Source organism: Phyllostomus discolor, chromosome 5 (assembly GCF_004126475.2).
Source record: "Phyllostomus discolor isolate MPI-MPIP mPhyDis1 chromosome 5, mPhyDis1.pri.v3, whole genome shotgun sequence".
Taxonomy (NCBI): domain Eukaryota; kingdom Metazoa; phylum Chordata; class Mammalia; order Chiroptera; family Phyllostomidae; genus Phyllostomus; species Phyllostomus discolor.
The window spans coordinates 156,770,173-156,792,324 of NC_040907.2; the positions used below are offsets into that span (position 1 = coordinate 156,770,173).

The window sequence follows — 22,152 nt, forward strand, 5'->3', positions numbered from 1 at the left end:
GAGGAGCAAGGGGGTTCTCTGGGGTCTCCAGGGTTCTAATGTCATTCGTGAGGGCTCAAGGTCCCCACCTCCAAACACCATCACATTGGGCATTGAATTGTTTTTTTTTTTTTTGCTTTGTTTGTTTTATCCTCACCAGAGGGCATGCTTATTGATTTTAGAGAGAGGGTGAGGGAGGGAGAGAAACATCAGTGGGTTGCCTCTCATGTGTGCAACAAGTGACTGAACCTGCGACTCATGCATGTGCCCTGACTGGGAATTGAAGCTGGGAACTTTTGGTTTATAGGGCAATATTCCAACCAACTGAGCCACTGACCAGGGCTGTGGGTTAAGTTTTAATGTATGAATTGGTGGGAAGTAGGGTGGGGAAGCAAAATTCAGTCTGTTGCAATTTGCCAGTGAAAATACTTCTAAAATCTTTAGGTTCCTAGATGCACACTACAGATCATGTTTAACATCCTAATTATTGTATCTGTTGAACACTATAGTTAAATGAAAGCATTTTATTACCTCATCTCATTTACTTCTCTATAAGAGAAGGATAATTATTACTCATTACATTTTTATGGAAAAATAATCCTGAAACTCCAAGAGGTTCATTGCCATGCCTAAAATCGCATGTCTGATAATTGATTGAGCTGAACTAAAGTCACAGATGTTGCAGATACCAGAACCTTACAGCTTCTTTCCTCCTCTCCTTCCTACCACTTTGTTTTGATTTTATGAAATTCTGAGATACTGAGATATATGAGATACTATATAAAAGAAAGAGGCTAGTGTCTGGCTTGGGAAGACTTCAATTAACGGCCCTCATAATGTCCACCCACATAAAGGAAATAGGCTGTGTCGTATCTGGAGTCAAAGAGGAAAGCTTATATAATCTAGACTCCTTGTAATACCTTCTCTTGCTTCTTCTCAGTTCCATCTTTTACAAAACGACATTAAACTCAGTCTTCAAGAGAAAGGGGCAATTTTCAAAGAGGAAAGGGACAGTGTTTTGACAGTAAGTTTTAAAATTTCTCTTTAGAATATCCATAGATATTATTTTCTTCTTTGTGTGTGAAGCTCTGGCATCCTGAATCTAGAATGCTTGAAGTAGATTATCTAGGTTTTAACTTTTTTCTATTATTATATTAACTGGGAGAATCCCGATGCTGCCAAATTTTCTACTTCAGATTGACAATTTAAATCTGCATTTGTTCTTTTTTTAATATCTGCACTCTGCCTTTTTACCACCACCCCCCTCAAAAATATACCAGGAGAGGAAGACACACAGAACTTCCATTTCAAAGGATTAGGTGGACATCTTAAGAACTTCTTCCCCTCCCTCTAAATCATAAAAGCCAGAGCACTAAGATAAGGCTTGCAGCCAGGAATGATTAAATCTCTGGCAAAATCACTTTGGCTTTATCATCTCCATCAGTGGTCTTCTTTGTGAAGTCATCCTTGCTGAGGACAACAAGAATTTCAGTCCTCTGTGTCTGCTCAGTTCTGGCCAGGTGGCCCATTTAGCCACGCCAACACTTTCCAAAGCCTCCAGCTTGCATATAAAAGCTGTCACCCTGGTCAGTTATCATAAAACCTCCAAGAGGCTGGACTGGTGTAGACATGACATCTGCCTCTAGTTCAGCAAGGACAGGAATATGCATTGAGTGCTTAGGATGTGCCAGGTTCAGGGTTAAAGCTCTTTACATGCTATATTGTGCTTAATCCTCATGATAACATGTTAATAGGTAGTATTAGTATTTTCACTTTCCAGAAGAAATCAGGACGATTCAATTACTTGTCCAAAGTTACAAAACCAACAGGTGGGGGAAGCAGGATTCCAAAAAGCAGGTCTGGAATCCCAACCAAAGTTACTATAATGCTTAAAGATCAGTGGGGGTGGGCAGGGAACCAGTCTCTTTGAAAACACATAGCTGGAAACTTATCAAGCCCAAGCCTTTTATTATATTTGGCAAAACAGACATAGTAAATGAGGCGCACTGATTCTTCTCCTAGTGCTGTTGTGGACTTAGACACACAGCCTTTGCCCCATGCTTTTATGACTCACCACCTTCTCTCTGCCTCCCTGATGTTCCCAGTAGGCAGTGAAGGCTTCAGGAAGTTTCTAGGCAGAGCCGGTGAAGGTGGCAGCAGCTTTGTAAGTGTTTGTTAGCCAGTGAGTGTGCCGGCAACCTCAGTACACATCTTCTCTAGAATGACTGCCACACACACACACACGCACACACACACACACAGCTAGAGAGAGAGTGTCAGTGTCTGTAGTGTCAACTCTGTTATCCCAAATCTATTCTTGGTGAAGCTACATCGAGTTTATTATGTTAGGGCTCTGAAACAAATGTTTACGTGTGAATCTGTTTCACAGGAGGTTCAGCCTCAGTGAGAGTGCTGTATTAGATATCAGACCCACTCTTTCTAAAAATAAGCAGGTAAAAATGCATATTCCATTAATAGCATAAAGCCTCCAGGACAGAAATGGGCAAACCCCAGTTTGACAAACACTGAAATTCAAGATCAAACGGCCTAGCATAGAAGATGGCCGATGCGGTGTCTCACTGTTCCCACCGCTGTACATAATGATTCAGGCACATGACGTGTCACCTTAGCAAAGTACTTTTGGAAAATGAGCTCAGGATTGCAGAGGCGACATAAGCCATCATGCAGAGGGTCATTCTGACATTTACAGTAACCCTAACCCTGATGAGACCTACGGCCATTTATTGACTCGTGTGGCCCAGTCGTCACAAGCCTGTCTTTGTTCTTGAAAAAGAAATGCAATCTTTGAAGGCATTATGTAGGTGGGAAGGAAGAGAAAAGCCTAATAATGTCAAGATTTATTTTAAATAATCTGAATAGAATTAATGAACAAAGAAATTGGGAAAAGTTAATTCTGCATCATAACTTGCTTGGCTCCCTTTCACTTCTTTACAGAGGAGCGAGCAGTGCAGAGGCTGTGTGTAGTAACTAACGTGTGTCTGTATAGGTGGTCATTTCTCTTGGCTTGGCCCGATTATTCACATTGTAGTGGGCCCAGCAAGGTGCTCTAGCTGGAAAAGCTTCTAAATGTCACTTTCCGTGATGGCAACAATTCTTGTGTAAGCCAAATTTATTTCCATTATGGTCTCTCTTATTCTCAGATTCCAAAGCAGTGCCCTTCATCCTGTGCAACAATAGAGCATTGATTTCTCAAGGCTGATAAATTGATAGGAACTCTCACATAGAAATAGCTGCCTTGCTGCTAGGCATCCTGTCTGGGAAACTGGAAGTTGAGTGACATGGAATCTATTCCCTTCCATGGAGAGCAACCAGCATAAGAGGTTTGGTAGTCAAGGGGTTCAAGTTCAAGCTTCACCATTCACTTGCGGTGTGTCTTCAAAGCCTTTGAAAGCTAGTGTGCATACAGGAATGCTTCACATATATTCCAAACTCAAAAAATGTTATGTTATTAATATTTTTACCTTGCAAAGTACTAGTGATATTATTAGTAACAATATTAATAGTGATCATGATTATTGTGGATATAAATAATTGTCATGCATGTAAAACACTCATCACATAATTGATACTCAGAAATGGTAGTTATTGCTTTTCTTCTCAGATGACTTAATGCCCATTTATGAATTCTAGAGACAGTACAAATTTACTTCTAACTATGGCAAAAGCAAGCCCAATATGACTCAAAGCCAAGTTTTTTGGGGGACAGACTTCTCTGCCTCTTCCAGGGTAAGCCATCATCCAGAAGCAAAATAGAAATGAAAAAAAAAAAAAGGACATGTCAGGTTAGACTTGGTTACAGCAAGACTGGGAACAAGTCAGAAGAGACAGATGTGTTTAATGGCCAATGCACTTGTCCAAAGGAATCATTTTCACTGGCCAGAAGCCCAATTAAACCTGTAAAATGGAAATGCAGAAAATCAGATTAACGAGCCAGTCATTAGTGAGGAAAAGACCCAGCTAATTCTGTGTTTAGCATGACGGATGGGCCCAGAGCAAATAATTGGATGACATTCATCAAATGTTAAATAAAAGGCGTTGCTGAAAGGGAGAGTGGTAATAATCTCTGGGATTTACAATGCCAGAAAATTTGCTTGTAAGGAAGAGAAAAGTTCATCAAAATAGATTAATAGTCACTAAACTTTATTCCTTCCTAGTGTGGTTGCCAGAGAGCCACAAAAAGAGCAGAGAGGCGGCACATGCACTAGCCCGGTATCACCCCAACCTTGTGAAGGTTCTGCTCACAAGGGGGGTGCTAAGGCTTTAATTTGGAGACAAGTTCCTGTGCCATCCAAAGACTGGGCAGGAATGGAGAGTTCTCTACATCCGTGGTTTAGTGACTAAACACTGGAGGAAATCAAACTCAAAAGTCTCTCTAGTTAAGCGGTTAGTCACAATTCATTATTCAGTTAGTAAGTATTGACCCCTGCCCTGTGCCTGACATTTTTGGGATATGTTCATTCCCAATTAAGGGTCTAGGTTAGGCTAGGGTCATATTCTGGCCATGACAATGAAAGGCTGTGTGATGTTGGGCAAGTTAGTTGATTTCTCTCAGCCTCAATTTCCGGACCTGTAAAGTACAAGTACGATCTATATCTATACATCTTTTAAATATATGTATGGACATAATACTTAATATATATGCATGTGAGGTATGGTTTATAAACTGCTTATCATAGGATCTTTCATGTACTAAGTAAGGTTTTACTGCATGGTAGTTCTTATTACTCTTGTGTTTTCTTACCTCCTCCAAGAAGACATTATTTTGAAGATGCAGCATAACTGTGTGATTGATTTTCTGGGAAAATGAAGAAATACAAACATATACACACATGCCAGTTACAGAATTTTTTTAACTTTAGGATGTTGGAATCAAGGAAATATATTGCTGCTGCAGTGAGGTGAATAAGATGAATGGAGAACTCATTTTAGTCACAGGAAGAGGAATACAGGGTTAGAGCCAAACTTGATTGGGTTCAAATTTGTCTTATCTTGGGCAAGTCACTCAGTATCTTACAGCCTCTGTAAGGTTGAAGTGAGGCTTAAACTAGATCGTTTATACAAGGGCTACATGCACTTCTGGAGCATGGAAGATGAACTCTATCAATGACAGTGAGACCAGCTTGGCCGGGGGAGTGGGAAGTTATGACCTTATAGTAAGACATGGAGGGGATAATCATAGGAATGTGTGTACCGCCAGAGTAAACGTGAAGGTGTGGTAGAAATGGAGTTCAACTCCAAGTTCAGGAGTTGACAGAAGGGAGATGTGATAATGAATTGCTGGCATCCCAGTGAACTCCTGGGTCTTACACTGAGCTTTGGAGCATCAGTTGGATGTTGACGGTGCAGAGAGGGGTGTGGCCAGGGCAAGGGCGGAGCTGCAGGAGCCAGCCTGGTATTGCTGTGAGATATTCTGATACCAGAGGCACTGGGAGAACCTCTGGGCTCCTTGGGCTTCATGAGGCCCCTTAATAGTTTGGGTCATTTTGTGGTGTATCTACAGTGTGATTTCCATCTTTATGACTTACTCAGCCACCAGCTCCTCCAGGTTCTGTGTGTGAGTACGTAGGAGAGAGAGTCTGTGTGTGTGCAGGGCAAGTGTCTCTGACGCCAGCCCAATTCACGAAGGGTCAGGTTGGTGAAGTTCCGGGAGTCCTATGGGGAACTGATTTAAGCACATAGTAAGTGAGCAGAGCATATATCTCTGAATTTACAAGCTATCCCTGGGTACACGGTATCCTTTGGGGGTGATGGAACCATTTCAGAACTACTGAAGAGGGGATGATTACACAAAATTGTCAATGTGCAAAATGCCACTGAAGTATACACTTGAAAACTGTTCATTTTACGTTCCACCTCAACTAAAAAGCAGTTTATCATCACTGTGAATGTAAAATTCAGGAAGCTAACTGCATCTGGGAGGGAGGCAGGGGTCCGGATAGCTGAGGGACATAGGGGCACAGAGGTGTATGTCAATTGTCACTGAAGTTCTAGGTCTGGGCTGCTCCAGACCAGCATCATCAGCATCATCTGGAAACTAGTTAGAAAAGGCAGTTCTTAGGCCCCACCCCAGAATGATTGAATCAGAGACTGTGGGTGGAACCTGGCAGTCTGAGTTTTCACAAGCTTTCTGGGTGATTCTGATGCACGCTAAAGTTTAAAAACTGACATAGGTTTGGGGTTGGCAGGTACATTTACATGCGTTGGTTTTATAGTTAAAAATAAAACCAAATTATACAAACAAATAAGTGAATAAGGTCCTGCAAAGACTAATGGTGGCTATTTGGAAGTAAGGATTGTGTTTTAATCTGAGTCTGTGTAGTTGAGATTTATTTAAAAGAGAAAAATAAAGAGTGTCCAGTAACTCATTGATCTTAATATGCCAACACCCTGCCTCTCAGCCAAGGCAGAACAATGTAGATTCAGAACAGATGTCTTACCAAGGAAAAAAAAAAAAAAGTCCTGGAACACCAGACCAAAATGGTTCTAATTAGAAAATAGAGATGTAAGGATGGCGGTGAACATCAGGGGGAAAACCACCCTGTCCTCTTGGTTCACGGCCGAAGTCTTTGCACCAAGTTTTTGCAAGGTTCTGCCTTCATGCTGACTCTAACACCTGCTCTGCCTGGCAGCTTATGGTGCCTGATTTGCGGGCTTCCAGTCTGCGTGGAGCCAGGGGGAGCCACGGGAGGTGCCGTCTCTCAGAGTGAGGAGCCATGGTTGGATTTCAATAGAGATGTTAGACCCGTCCTGCTCTCAGTGGCTGCTGTGGATTGGCGCCAGGTTTGGACCGGAGCAGGAGGACTGGCTTTTCTCCAGCAAGTGCTTGGGCCTAATGAGAACGGAGCATGTGCCTCCAGCAATAGCCTCCTCAGCACAGCAGCCTGGTTGCTATTGTCATCTGACTGTTTTCTCTGAACAGGCTATGTTATCGTCTGTTGTGAATATTAATTTCCCCTGGGTTAGGGTGATTGGGCCGAGAGCAGCCATCTGCGGAGCTGTGCCTCACTGGCAGGACTTTCCGCCAAGCCCAGGCCGGAGGACTGTCTCCTGGAGTGGTCTCCAGGTGACTGTAAGAATCCCTGCTTTCCCAAGTGAGGTTCCGGAGCCTCGCCCCCCAGCCATGACAGCAACTGGAACTCACACCTAGATTTCTGACTTTTAAACCCAGAGTTCTTTCTCTGACTTTTGATGTCTTTAAGTGAGTCCCTAAATATCTGCTTAATGCATTTATTTTTAAACACAAAGGAAAAAAATGTGCTCAGATCAGAAGTAAAGTTAATTTCAAAGTAATGAGAACTTTAAGCAATAGTAATTATCAGAGCAAGAAAAACATTCCTTTGACCATCATGTCATGGCTGCAATGGATTAAAAATGGTTTAAAAATAAAATAAGTAGATCATGGGTAGAGACCACATTGATAGCTTCTCTGTTTTCAGTTTAAATTATTTATTAGGTGTGTACAAATTCAGAACAGAGTGACCAGATAGAGTCCCTGCTCTCACAGAAAGTGCCAGCCGTGGGGAAAGACTGTTGTCATTGCCCACTTACTCTCTAAGTGCCATAACATGGGAGCAGCTCAGGGTGCCACAGGATTGGAGGTTCAAAGCCAGCAAGGGATGTTCTCTAAACGGTTGTCACAAACCTTTGTGGCTGTTGATGGAAAGGCTAGTACTTTCCAACTTGTGCCATGGTTCATGCCCTGTCTGACCTTTTTGTGTTTCCTCTTAACTCAGGTAACGACTGGTGGCAGAGCCAGCTACTACGTGTCCTATCGAAGAGAGGCCTTTGCTCAGATAAAGCTGCCCAAGTATTCACTGCCAAAGGTATGCGCCGCCTGCTGTCCTGGGTCCTGCCAGACGAAGCGGCAGGGAGAAGCTGCCCTGGTAGGCGGTGGGAGGTTTGATTCCTGCCTGGGAGACAGCTGGTATTCAGCCTGACTTACCACTGCAGGGTTTGGCCTCTGCTGATGTGGCTGAACCTGGGTTCTGTGTTCTCCTCTCAGCAGGGTACACAGGCGGGAGTTTTAATTTGCTACGACTCAAACATCCCACACAACCTTGGGTCATTCCCCAGGAGTGGTAGTGAAAGGATTTCACTACCTTTGGGATCTCTTCTGAGGACCCCTTCCTTTTGCAAGGGCTTTACTGCCCAATAGAGGGGCAGGCTCAGAATGGCCCAGGCGGGAGCACAGATGCTATAAGTGTGTGTGTGTGTGTGTGCGTGCATAAAGGTCCACAGGTGAGTCTTCTGCTTTTCTTGCTTCTCCCTACATTGTAATGCTAAATATAAACACACTGCTTATGTTCCATTCCCTTCTGTCACTATGAGTAATGAGAAAGGGATAATTTAATACAATTTTAATATCAAATGATGGCATGTTAACTCCGCTATTGAAAAATTTTAAAACTTTAGCCATGCAGAAGCTTTTTATTTTGATGAAGTAAACATCAGCAAAATGAAAAGGGAATCAACTGTATGGGAAAACATATTTTCCAATGATACCTCAACAAGGGTTTGATCTCCAAAATATATGAAGAACTCACATGACTCCATTCCAGGGAGACAGACGGTCCAATTAAAAAATGGGCGAAGGACCTGAACAGACACTTCTCCAAGGAGGACATACAGAGGGCCCAGAGACATATGAAAGGATGCTCAGCATCACTAGCCATCAGAGAGATGCAAATTAAAACCACAATGAGACACCATTTTGCACTGATCAGAATGGCCATCATAAACAAATCAACAAACAACAAATGCTGGCGATGCTGTAGAGAAAAGGGAACCCTAGTGCACTGTTGGTGGGAATGCAGACTGGTGCAGCCACTATGGAAAACAGTTGGGAATTTCCTCAAAAAAGTAAAAATGGAGCTGTCTTTTGATCCAGCAATTCCACTGCTGGGATTATACCCTAAGAATCCCGAAACACTAATTCAAAAGAACCTATGCATCCCACTATTCATAGCAGCACAATTTACAACAGCCAAGTGCTGGAAGCAGCCTATGTGCCCATCAGTAAATGAGTGGATCCAAAAACTGTGGTACATTTACACAGTGGAATACTATGCAGCAGAAAGAAAGAAGGAGCTCCTACCCTTCACTGCAGCATGGATGGATCTGGAGAGCATTATGGGAAGTGAAGTAGGCCAGGTGGTGAAAGACAAATGCCATATGATCTCACCCATAAGTGGAACCTAATCAACAAAAGAAATAAGCAAGCAAAATATAACCAGAGATATTGAAATAAAGAACAAACTGACAGTGACCAGAGGGGAGAGGGGAGTGAGATAAAGGGGGAAAGAAAGGGAAGGGTTGTTAGGGAACATGTATAAAGGACCCATGGGCAAAGCCAAAGAGAGGAAGGATGGAGGGTGGGAGGTAAGCTTGGGTGGGACAGAGGAAAGTGATGGTGGGAAAAGGGAGACAACTGTATTAGAACAACAATAAAAAAAGAAAAAAATATAAAACTTAACTCTATGGACCCCATTTCCTGTGAATAGGTTTTTGGGAAAAGACGGATTTTAGAACTTCAGTGTGAACATGGACAGGACATCATTGCATCACCTAATAAGGCTGCAAAGAAGCAAAGTCTCAGGGTGACTACACATCAAAAGTAATGTTACAAAGAATTGGGTCTCTAAGCTGGTGCTAGGAAACATATTATGACAGGCTACCTGTGTATAGGAATTAACTGTGCAACAAGTGTTGGGGGAGCCAATAGAAAATACATTCACAGGCCCTATTTTAAGGGAGAGCATGGTTCATTCAACAAACTAAAAACTGTGTCGAGTAACTGGGTTTCAGAGACAGGTGAAGAGGCTGAAGAGGTGGTTAGGAACCATATTAAATAGCCTCAGGGGCTGTGGGAATCAGTTTCTCCTTTTCTCCACCCTCTCTGTGATTGGCTTTTATAGGATGACCGCACAGAATGGTGGTTGCAGGATGTACTCATCAGATTTTCTAAACCTGAGCAGGAAAGAGGTGTCCCTGCCTACAGAAGATGAGGAAAGGGATTTTCTTAATCATGCTCTTTCTGAAGGAAAATGGCTCCTCATAGGAACCTGATGATTTCAATGTGTTGGCCTAGGAAAAAGAGTTTCAGGAACTTTCCAAATCATCTTTCTAAACCACCTTTCCAATGTAGGGCCTAGTCTGTGTATGTGTACATATTTTATGTATATTTTAACCTTCTCAGGAAAACAAGCCATTCTCTTTCCTGTGGTCAGTGTGGCTGCAGGTAGGGACAAATAAAGTCTGGATTTGATCATAACCCTAGAACACTCCACTGACAATTAGCCATGGCCATTTATTGTGGTGGAATACCATCCGTGCGGCCCCTTTTGTAGAACTTCATCCAGAGCAGCTTCTAATTAATATGAGGGCTACTGTGAAGATAGCTGGATGGTTATTGGTTCCCCATTACTAGCTGACATTGGTTCAACTTTTCATAGGAGGTGAAGACAGAGGGGGTGGAGGGAGATTGGTTCTTCCCATTTTTAAAAGTGGAAATGGCTTTTAAGCATGTTGCTGCTGTTCACATAGTTCTGTGGCTGCTGCCGGGCATCTCGCTTAGGAAGAGAAGCAGAGATGCTCCCTGTCATCACTGCCCTCACACCTCTGTTCCTAGCCTGTCTGTTCAGAATGTGCTTGCCTGGGACAACAGTGGCTTTGGAGTGTTTCGCAGAGAACAAAATGAATGTCGTGTATAATAAGCAGCATTATTGGGAGCAGCAACCTCACACCAGCTTCTCCAAACCCAGTCCCTGGGCATCCAGTTTGCATTTCAGTCCAACAGGCATGAGAAGCACAACAGAGGGTGGCAAAGACGATGAAGGGGAGCCATGGCAGGCCAGGAAAAGGCGACAGAGCGTATGCGCATCACTAGCCATCAGAAAATCCTGAGCCCTCATTGCAGCTCTGCCATGTACTTAGCCACAAGCCTAGGTCTTCTCATCTGGCATCATTGTGCCATTTGACAAAGTTGTGAGGATTCAACCAATGGCTCGTTGTTGATTAAGTGAAAAGTGCTGGATGAGTCTAAGCAATGAATGTGATCCAAGGGGAACTATGGTAGATGTTTTTAACCTGCTGGCCGTGGAGATCTGTGTTCCTTGCAGGGTCATGCCCCAGACTGCCCTTGGATTCCATGTTGCCCGAGTCCCCACTTTACCACTCTGACTCCAATACACCTTCTTTTGTCTCCTAGGTTCTGAACTTTTTCTTAACTTCTTACTTTAATAGTCATTTCTGTATGAGAAAATTTTTGATATTTTTTTAATTGTTCAATTATAGTTGTCTCCATTCCCCCCCCCCATTACTCTCCTCTGCCCTACCCACCCTCCACCTTTCACATTCAATCCTCGCCACCCCTGTTATCTTTGTCCATGGGCCCTTTATACACGTTCCCTGACTTGACCCTTCCCCTTCTTTCCCTCGTTTTCCCCCTCCTCCCACCTCCCCTCTGGTCACTGTCAGAGTGCTGTTTATGTCCAGGTCTCTGATTCTATTTTGATTTTATGTTTGTATGTGGGTCTCAGTTTGTTAGTGATGATGTTGAACTTTACCTCAGTCCTGTGCTTCTGGAAAAAAAAGAAATATGTAAGAAATCTCCCCCTCACCCTTTGTGTTCCTGGACATGGCTTCCTACAAAGAATTCCCCTTCCTCGCTACCTTCATAAGACACCCATGCTCCCAGTCTTCACTTCTGACCACACCAGATCCCCATTCTTGGTTTCATAAGTGATTAGCTGGCCTGTTTGTCCCTGCTGACCAAGCTGTACCAAATGCTTGCTAATATTTTACCAGCATAAGTTCAGCTTTTCCTTGTCCCTCAAGCCCCTACACTGACCCACTCTTGAGCATATGGGAGCATTGGGAGCTTACGTGAGCATTGCAACTCAGAACAACCCCTCTTAACAGCCTCTCTGGGGATCACTGACTCTAAGGAGAACAATTTTCTAATTGTGGGATCACACCACCTGCTCACCCCACCCCTCACAGCCACTTCTTTGTAGCCTTGTTGTACTTCTCCCTGTAAAAGTAATTCTTTTCTGCCCTCACCTGAAGTACTTGCAGATATGATGATAGAGTCACAATAGTCTTTGCAAATAAAGTCTCTTTTTATCTCTATGGGTTTGTTTTCATTTGACAGTAGAATATAGTTAATCCCGATTTGAATAATAAAAGAGAAGAAAGGGAAATACAGTTTAAAAATTTATTATAATGATAATGGCAATGATATTAACCTTTTTCTCAATTTCCTCAGGAAAATTTTTCTTAATTTTTACATTTCCCCGGATGCTGATTTGCCCTTCCTTGCTGTGTCACAGCCACACTTCTTAAAGAGTTATCCGTAATTCTAGCCTCTTTTCTCACTTGCTATTCACTCTTCAACCCGCTGCCAGCTGCCCTGGGCTCTGCCGCATCCATCGCTCTATTTCACTAAAAATCCTCCAACCATTGCTACCAGTGACTGCCCATGTGTCCAACAGACATTTCTGGCTCTTTATCTTTTTATACCTCTCTGTAGCACTTGACACTATTGGGAGAAAAATCCATACTGATCGTCTTCCCTTTGGTAGTATTTACTTCTGACTTTCTTTCCTGGATTCCGTTACCCTTGCCAGCTTTTAAAGGTGGATGTTTTAAATTCCTTATGCATTCTGCATGGTTCCTGCATGACCTCATTCCTTTTCTTCACCTGGGTGATTCCTATGTCAACAGCCTCGGCCCATATCTCTCCACCGAACTCTGCACTGTACCTACAACTGCCTATTCAGATTACATCCCCTTAATGGTTCCACTTAACAACTCCAGAACTGAGCTCAGAGTCTTCATTTCATATCCCATATATCTCTTTCTTCTCCCATGGTTACTTACTCTGTTTATTCATTCAATAAGCTTATGTTGGATATCTGCCATGTGCAAGATGCTTTGATACGTACTAAAAATAAAGTGATAAATAAAAGAGGCATAGTTTTTTGCCCTCTGGGAGTTTACAGTCTTATGAGAAAAAAATAATTGCATAAGTGAATATTTAATTATGATTTTAATGACTATTTGACAAATGCAGAGAATTTTGTAAGTCAGATATGTGGGATATTAAAGATAGGTCCTTCTCCCTTACCCCTGTAGAGTTTACTTCCTTCATATTTCACTGATCCACGTCTTAGAGTTCTTATAGAAAACCTGCTCCTTAGTTCAGCCCCTCATGCATTTGCAATGACCTAGATTGTTGCAATGACCTTTTACTAAGCCCCTTTCCCTGCCCTGCTTAAATCCACTCTTTACACTGCTTCCACAATGAAAATGATCGTCTAATGAAGCTAATCTTCACCAACTCAGTGTCTGCATCTATCAACTCTCATCTTTATTTTCTCCCACTTAAACACTTGTACTAGCTTTGCACTTCCTTCTGTGTAAATTTCCGTGTGCCATTCACAACCCCACTGTCCCCAGAAGAAAACTGCTTTCGAGCTATTCCAAGTTCCACACATTTCCTTGATTGCTCCACCCTTCCTCTCACCTATATAAGCCTTTCTACCCCCATCACCATTTTCAGTATCTCTAGGCAGCACTCACAGATTCACAGAAGGCCACAAGAGCATGTGATGTCTCTCTCACCAGGCAGGTATCTTCCTGGGGTTAGGTTCTATATTTGTTTCTGTCTGTATTTATATTGTGGTGTTTGGCACATGGTGTATGCCAAAGAACATAGGTTTCTCCAAAATGAAGTTACATTAGGCCCAGGTTACAAGAAAATGTTTCAGTAACAGGGAAGTATTTTCACTGTTTTCTCCTAGGAGGTCACAGGTCTAGGTTTTCAAAAAGCAACTCTGACTCTCCCCAATTACTGTCTGGAGGGTATAGAGGGACTGTTATTTATAATTGTTTTAGTATGAAGACGACATGTGCTTTGGAATTGGATTGGGGTAGAAAATTCAAGAAATAAGCTTTATTATCCCTCAGATCCCTATTAGACCAAATTTAACTGACAAGCCTCTTTGTTTTTGAAGACTTACTATCCAAGTTATTATTGGTGGATCCTTATTCAGCTGTAAGACTTGTTAGGAGACAGAACACATTGTTCCGAGTTTTTCAGAGAGTGACCCTCAGACTGCATGCACTAGAATCATCTGGAGGGCTATTTAGATGGGAGAACCTAAGACTCTTCTCCAGACATAGTGAATCAGGACCTTGGGCACTGGAACTCATGAATCTTCATTCTGTTAAGATCTCCAGGTCATTTGGATGCACATCGGAAGTTATACTCTCTCTGATATGAAGCTTAGCTCTTGATTAGGATAGTGTTGGGTTTAAACTTAAGTAAGGTCATTTATTAGCTGAGTGATTTTGGCCAATTCATGATTTTTCAAGCCGACATCCCTGAATCCTAGACACCAGAAAGCAATCTTCCACCCCAGAGACTGCCGTGAGCTGTTCACCAGGTAACACGGTCTCGGTGCAGATCTAAGGCATGGCACACTCACAGCGAATCGGGCTGCCTCTAATCCTGACCATGCCCCAGTGTTTTAAATTGTTTTTTCCCGCTTCTTTTACATCAGTTTAGTCTGAAATAACTTAGCTCATTCATTTTTATGACCAAAACATCTGGGAAAAGCCAGGCATTTCTACTGCATTTTTAACAGGGTAAGTGAATTTAATCCGTATTTCCTGCAGCTGCTATTTTCCCTCCTACTGGGTTCTTGGGCTTTTATTCCACACCAACACAACACGATATCATCGCATGGTTTTTAAGAGTAAGCCTTATTTTCATTTTCAAGCAGCTCAGCAGGAACCTGTAAGGTGTGTAAGCACAAACGAGCAAGTGAGGTCTTTGTCAAGGTGACCTGGTGTGTTCAAGGCCGGAGACTGGGACGAGACCGAGAATTTCCAGTGCAGGGATGTAGAACTTGCTTTCTTACTTTCCCCACCTCCCGGCTGTCCAAATCAAAAGACCTTGCTCCTTTTGAAAGCATCTTGGCGGAGGTCTCCGTAGATCTGACACTGTAGACATTGCTGCCTCCTTTTATTGCTGAAACCATTTCTGGGAAAGGTTGGCCAAATAAGGTAAGAGTTAGATTCAGCCTGATTATCTACTTACTGTCAACTCTAATTGCCTGGGTTCTTGTTACCAGTGCATTCCAACACAGTGACTAGGGAGTCTCTCCTGCTCTCTCGAGACGCTATTATTTTTGGCATATACATCTATATAGTTATGCATTTTTAACTACTCCCATTTTTCAAATGTTTATCCTTGTCAACATTTGTCTCCTGACAGTGTAAGCTCCGTAAATGAGGATGTGAGTTTATGATCATCTTTGTACAGTGCCTAGCCACATATGTGAGCTGATTTTTATAAACTGTTTTGATTTCTGAACTGGTAGGTTTGATTTTCAAAATGATCAACTCCAGGAATGCAAACTGCAGTGACTTCAGGAAGCAGGGAGTGGCAGATTACAAGAGAATTGGGATATATAGGACTGAGAGTCCAATGATTCCACCTATTGCGCAGGGACTGTGGCCAACCAAACACTTGTGATTTGTGTTCATTTCATGAGTCATTGGTTTGCAACTTCTAATCTAGAGGCTATGTATCCAAATGGTTAGAAGCTAACAATTAGTTTAGTGTCATACCACTAAAGTTCAAAACATGGCTCAGCCACTTACTAGCCATGTAATCTGAAGCAAGTATGTAAATATTTCCTTAATTTAGTCCTCAATAAATGTACTACCTCCACTATAGAATTATTTGGATTTCTTGAAATAATATGTTAAGATAACTTAGAGCCTTGCCCAAACATTAGCTGTTTTTATTGGTATCCCAGCCTCTTTACCAATTTGGTAAGAAAATTGAGGCCCGGAGGACTGACACATTTCACAGTCCTGCAGCAGAGCTCACGTTATGACGCAGAACACTAAATGCCCAGCTGAGTATATTTTCCTCTATATCAGTGATTTTTCAAATATGATTTTATTAACAGCAGAACTCCCCTCACCTTTTACTTTTATTTAATTTAATTTACTTATTTTTATTGTTGTTCAAGTACAGATGTCTCTATTTCCCCCCGACCACATACCCTGCCCCACCCATCCCCACCTCCCACCCTCAATCCTAACCCCCTTTGGCTTTGTCCTTGTGTCCTTTATACATGTTCCTTGATGACCCTTCTCGCCCACCCCATTGCCCCCTCCCCCCTCCCCTCTGGTTACTGTCAGTTTGTTCTTTATTTCAGTGTCTCTGGTTATATCTTGCTTGCTTGTTTGTTTTGTTCATTAGGTAAAATATTATAGAGAAGTCTGGTATACAGCAGATTTGAGTGATTCTGCTGTAGATGAAACAGGTTAGGAAGCCCAGAGCCCCACCCATTGGCCATACCTCCCTGCCATCCTCCTTGCAATCCTCATGACTCTGAAGATTCCAAAGGAATGTGTGGAAACTATTACACTGAAAAGTTTGAAAACATAAATGAAGATCTAAAAAAGGGATAAAGCCTGTCTTCTTGGCATGTGTGCATTTTCTCTTGCAAGACTGTATGTCTGTTACTACTAAGACTACCTTTCAGATATAAAAATAAAAAATGAAAGTGGGTGAATCCCTCGAAGCCATGGAAAATGATACCCACCAAAGCCCCTTATACCCATCTTGCTGTCACTTAGCAAGGAACAGAAATCATGAAGCTCATAATTTACAGCTTTGGTCTGACACGGAATTGTTTAACATTGCCTATAAATCAAGCTTTTTCTCAACCATTTTATCAGTGATGGTAATTACTCTGGGTCCCAGTGGGCAGGGAGATAAAGAGATCTGCTGCCTTACAGGTCTTCCATCTTCTTGCAGGACATGCACATTATCAGTACCGATGAGAACCAAGTGTTTGCAGCGGTCCAAGAATGGAACCAGAATGACACCTACAATCTCTACATCTCAGACACGCGTGGGATCTACTTCACCCTGGCCATGGAGAACATTAAGAGCAGCCGAGGTCTAATGGGGAACATCATTATTGAATTGTATGAGGTATGTAGCCAGGGTTGTCCCAGACCTGGATCTGGCTCTCTTTCATGAGTTTTAATGGTATAAATTCAAACTCGGGACTCACAAAGTCCAGGGTCAGATCTCGGCTGTGCCATGTAGCAATTGTGTGACTTGGGCAAGGGCGGTATCTTCTCTGTGCCTCCATTCCTCTCTCCTGTACAATGGAGGCCAACTATCTCATGAGATTATTGTGAGAACAAGAGAGAATGTTTGTGAAGCATCCAGTGTGCTGGTTGGCTTAGTACGCTTTCAACAAATGATATCTATAGTTGATGTTCTTATGGGCATGAGCATAATTACAAATCAGAAATTAAGGTAATTGGCCTTTGCGATCTTATATGTACATTTTTCAATTTTATGCTTCTTATAGACCCTACGTGAAGGAAGTAGTGTTATTTACATGCCTTAAATTATCTGTAAAATCAAAATAATTTAATTTTGTGGAGATCAAACACCAGCTGTGTGTTTTTAAAAAGTTTTATGAACAAATTTTATGGGAAAATACACATGAACATCAGTAATGGGCATGAAGGTTTCCCTAAAATGCCATCAAATGCCAGTATCTGGGCATGGAGAAATGGTCTTCACTTATGTTGAGTTTTTCTTTTTAAAAATATAATACCTTTCTTGAATTCGCACTTAACAGAGTTTTTTAATAATGTGACTACTATTTAAAGAATAGACTATCTAGGGGACCAAGTGACTCCATATAGGAACTAGATTTAAAAACTAATGGTCTCCGTGACCCTAATGCTTGTAGTGCTTTTTTGTACCTCTAGTGACGAGTGTGTCTGTCCTTTGACAGTCTTAGCCATGGTGAAGGTACCTGACTGAGCACCTCAGTGTGATGGATGGATTGATCTGAGCAAAGGAAGCATGTCTCATTATTTAACAGTCACTAGTGCCTGGTGGTCAAACCCACATAGACTGTGCTGTTTGAAGTTATTTGTTCATGCAAGAACAAGTGGTTCTGGGTGGTAGCTTCAGATGGTTTGGGTGAGTTTTTCTCTTTGAGGGGTGGGAGTGACTTTCAGAGCAGAGGGGTCAGGGCATGGGCTTCTGCTTTGCAGTGTTCTCCTCTGAGCAGTACCTGTCAAAGATCCAGCATCTCTGCACTGGTGTCTAAATTGGCTGCTCAGTTGGTGGTAGTGATGGAAACATACAAGATTCTATTCTTTTATTAGGGTAGAAAGAAGGTTACAGAAAGGTAGGGTGAATGGAAGTGTATTTTAAAAAGGAGAGAAATGAATGTCATTCATTATAACTAAAATCAGTAGAAATATCTTGATTTCCTAAAGCAGTAGTTGGCAAGTGCTAAAATAATTCCTTTAACAGCAAGGTTTATTTGAAAAATTGCCCAGATTTCTTCCTAGAATTGTAAAAATTGGTAAAGGTGACTAAAGAATATATGTGGGGGAACCCAAGAAAACCAGAATTATCTTCTGGAGGCTGATCCTCTTGCAACACAGGTTTTCCCCACTAGGTGAGTGTTCTAGGACCCCATCTGTATCAGTGTACCAGCTGGTGGTGTTGTGAGAGGCTGTGTTCAGCTTCTGTGAATTTGTTTTTGAAGATTCCTTCACTTGGTGGGAATTCAGACTGGTATAGCCACTGTGGAAAACAGTATGTAATTTCCTCAAAAAACTAAAAATGGAACTGCCTTTTGATCCAGTGATTCTGCTGCTAGGAATATATCCTAAGAATCCCGATACACCAGTTCAAAAGAACTTATACACCCCTATGTTCAGAGCAGCACTATTTACAATAGCCAAGTGCTAGAAACAGCCTAAGTGCCTATCAGTAAATAGGTGGATCAATAAACTGTGGTATGTTTACACAATGAAATACTACACAGCAGAAAGAAAGAAGGAACTGCTACCTTTTTGTGACATCATGGGTGGAACTGGAGAATATTATGCTAAGTGAAATAAGCCAACCAGTGAAAGACAAATATCACATGAACTCATCTATAAGAGGAACTTAATGAACAAAAATAAACTAATGAGCAAAATAGTACCAGAGGCATGGAAACAAGGAACAGACTGACAGCAACCAGAAGGGATGGGGGCGGGGGATAAGGATGGAAAGAGAGGGAAGGGGCTAGTCCAAGAACATGCATGAATGACTCATGGACATGGACAACAATGTGGAGATTGACTGTGGGAGCAGGGGGTGGGCTGGGCTGAGGAGGGCAAAGGGGGAAAATGGGACAACAGTAATAGAATAACAATAACATTTTTTTAAAGAAAAGAAAAAAAAGCCACATTCAATGCACTTGTCCATTTCATCATGGGCTGTTTACCTGCCTATACCAGGCTGAGTGTTCAGCAGTTTTTGACCCCGTGCCCCACCCTCCCTATTCACCACATCTTGCCTGGAGCAACTGTTTTTTTTCTGTTTGTTTTCCTGGATGAAAAAAAGTCCTCAAAGGGAAACATTTTGCCAAAGTGGAAGAGGTGAAGCAAAAAAGAAGTAGTAAAAGGCATCAAAATTGAGAAGTTCAAAAACCTGTTTTAGGCAGTGGAAAAAACATCTCAATAGGTGTATTGCATCAAAGGGAGAGTACTTTGAAGATAACTGAAGTTTCAACATGTAAGAATAAATACACATTTTTTATTTTAAAAAATCTGGGTTTTTATGCACCCCCCTCACAATTGGGTTTGGGAAGCTTCCATTTCCATGCCTGTAATCATCCCAGGAAGGAGAATATACCTTTGTTATTGGACAGTATGTCACTGCTCGTGGGAAGGTTTGGGTGCATGTTCACAGGACCGAGGCCACTCCAACCAACTGCCTGTTTGCACAGCTGAGGCTGTAAGGATAAAAGAATTGTCCATGCTCCTAGGCCGCACCCAAGAGGAGGGCAGACATTGCTGCAGATGGTCTTTCAGTTGAGAATTCCCCGGGTCTCTGAGCCTACTGAAGGTGGTGGGTGAGATTGCCACTATGCAGTTTCTTTCCTGAGGGAGCCTGAAACTCCTTGGTCATTTAGAACAGTGACACACTGTGATACAAACATGAATCAAAATGAAGAATATACTTTTTTCCTTCTTGCTGAAGTCAGGCTTGCATTTTTGGTCTTCTTGGGTGAAAAATGGCATGGTGCCATTGCATCTATAGAGAAGCAAGATGTACCAAGGGAAGCAACTTCTCTGAAACCAGCACTACTGGGCTGTTTCTCCATTCAGTTTTGTCACGGTTTATTGTGCCCCTACTTGGTGTTCAAGTCTGTGAGAAGACAGGGGAGATGATGGCTCCTACCTTCAGGGAGGTTGAATCCAGTTTCTTGGGCTTTGAAGGCTCAAAAAAAATTCCTTTTTACCTGCCCAAGATTGGAACCAATTGAGACAGACAGAGGGGAGAAAAATGGAGACCAAACATCAGCTGTATTGCTTTTTTAAAAGTTGTGTAGGAGGAGCTGGACTTGCTAATACTGCACTCCAGAAGTGTACACATCCATCCAGTAACAGGCAGAAATAGTAAATTAAAAAGATTTGAAGAAGCCTGTCTCTGTAACAGCATCACACTGAGGTACAAAAGATGTGATCTTTGCAGGCAGATCCCCATTTTTTTTCTCAGAATTACCATACATTATCAAATCCTTTTCCCTGAGGAGGAAGAGGTGAAGAAGTGGAAAGCATCCCATATGTCAAGAGTGGCATGAGCCAAGAATTGGACAGAGGGTGTAGATTTGTAAGTCTATAAGTTAGCCAGTGCCATGGAATAGAATAGATGCTTGTCAGGCGCAAAAGTGAGTGCTGGGTAAATATTTGGAGTTCAGATTCTAGAAGGTATTTAATACCAACAGAATAAATGGGATCCTGACACTATCTAGACCATGAGCAACATATCGAAGGTTTTTAGAGGGCAATGCTGTTTCACACCTGGAGATACATTCTGTGATTTGGAGACAAAGCTCAATTTAATTGGTCTCTAGGGGTCATTAGACTTTAACCTTCTTCACTGGTGATTCTCATAGAAGCTGAGATTGTGTACCATATGGCCAGTTAGCAAAGAGACTATAATTTTTCTCGTCTCTGAATGCCCTTGAGTAATGCATCTGGGAAAACCAGTAAGCTTTCACATTAAATTCAGCAAAAATAACACACTTTTATGGAGTGTATGGTTTGATGATATGAGAAAAGATATAAGTGACTGTATTAGGGTAACCAGTGATAACAGACTTTTATTAAAGTTATAATTCCCTATGTTATGGAGTCACTAAAAATGAAGGTTAACTCTAACTTGAGAAACTTGGGGAGACTTACAATAAGTTGGCTTGAACAACGAATGCTGGAGCTTGAGAGAAGGACATGCCTGGTGGAGTCCGAACATGAGAAGAGAGCCAGAGGCTGATGAGTAGAGGTCTGTTTTTATGGAATGTTGAGTGGCCTGGGGGAATAGTGGGGATAAAGATTCCAAAGTTACCAGTAAAGGACTTGACTGAAGACCTGGGCATTTAGTCTATGGGCCGGTATTTCTCTGTTTCCCCCCTATATTTACATACCTAGTGAATGGTATTTCCATGCATGATGTAGTCCCCTGTTTCAAATTAATGTCGAACTGTATATGATAATGTAACAGGATGACCTGTATGCCCTTGTCTGAAATGTCAGAGATGCTTTTTGCCCTCACAGGTGTGAGGTGGCTTGGACTGACCGTAGACACTTAAACTACTGGTGTATCACTCCATCTTCCACAGTAACCTCTCAAGCCTTTTCCTGACAGTGGAGAGGGCACAAAGAAAGCAAGAACTTATTTGAGACTTTATCTTGCAGGTCATGGCCATTGAGAGACCTTGGAGACCAATGGGAATCAATCCCAGTAAACTCACTAAAACCCAATAAGACAAATACATCATCATTTCTTGGTCTGCTGTAGCAGTCTGATGTTTTACAGAGTCTCTTGCCTCTCTCTTTAATTCCTGCCTCAAAGTACAATATTGTCTTAGATGTAATTACACAATCAGGGGAGAAAATAATTTTTGAAGGCCAAATAATAATCAATCTCTTCTTTAAGGTTTCAGAGCCCATTCTATCAAAACATGGCTGGTGTTGACCACAAATGTAGTCCAACTACGTGTGCTCATCATTATTTTTATGACACCCTTTTGC

At 42.1% G+C, this 22,152-nt stretch overlaps 1 protein-coding gene across 2 annotated transcripts in view; it reads left to right on the forward strand.

The window, feature by feature from the left end:
* Window positions 1-22,152, forward strand: part of SORCS3 (sortilin related VPS10 domain containing receptor 3) — a 551,877-nt gene that overhangs the window by 429,670 nt on the left and 100,055 nt on the right. For both annotated transcript variants that reach the window (XM_036027268.1, XM_028514086.2), the window contains exons 8-9: window positions 7,734-7,823; window positions 16,841-17,020. In XM_036027268.1, the coding sequence (XP_035883161.1) occupies window positions 7,734-7,823; window positions 16,841-17,020 (270 nt within the window). The remainder of the gene's footprint in view (window positions 1-7,733; window positions 7,824-16,840; window positions 17,021-22,152) is intronic.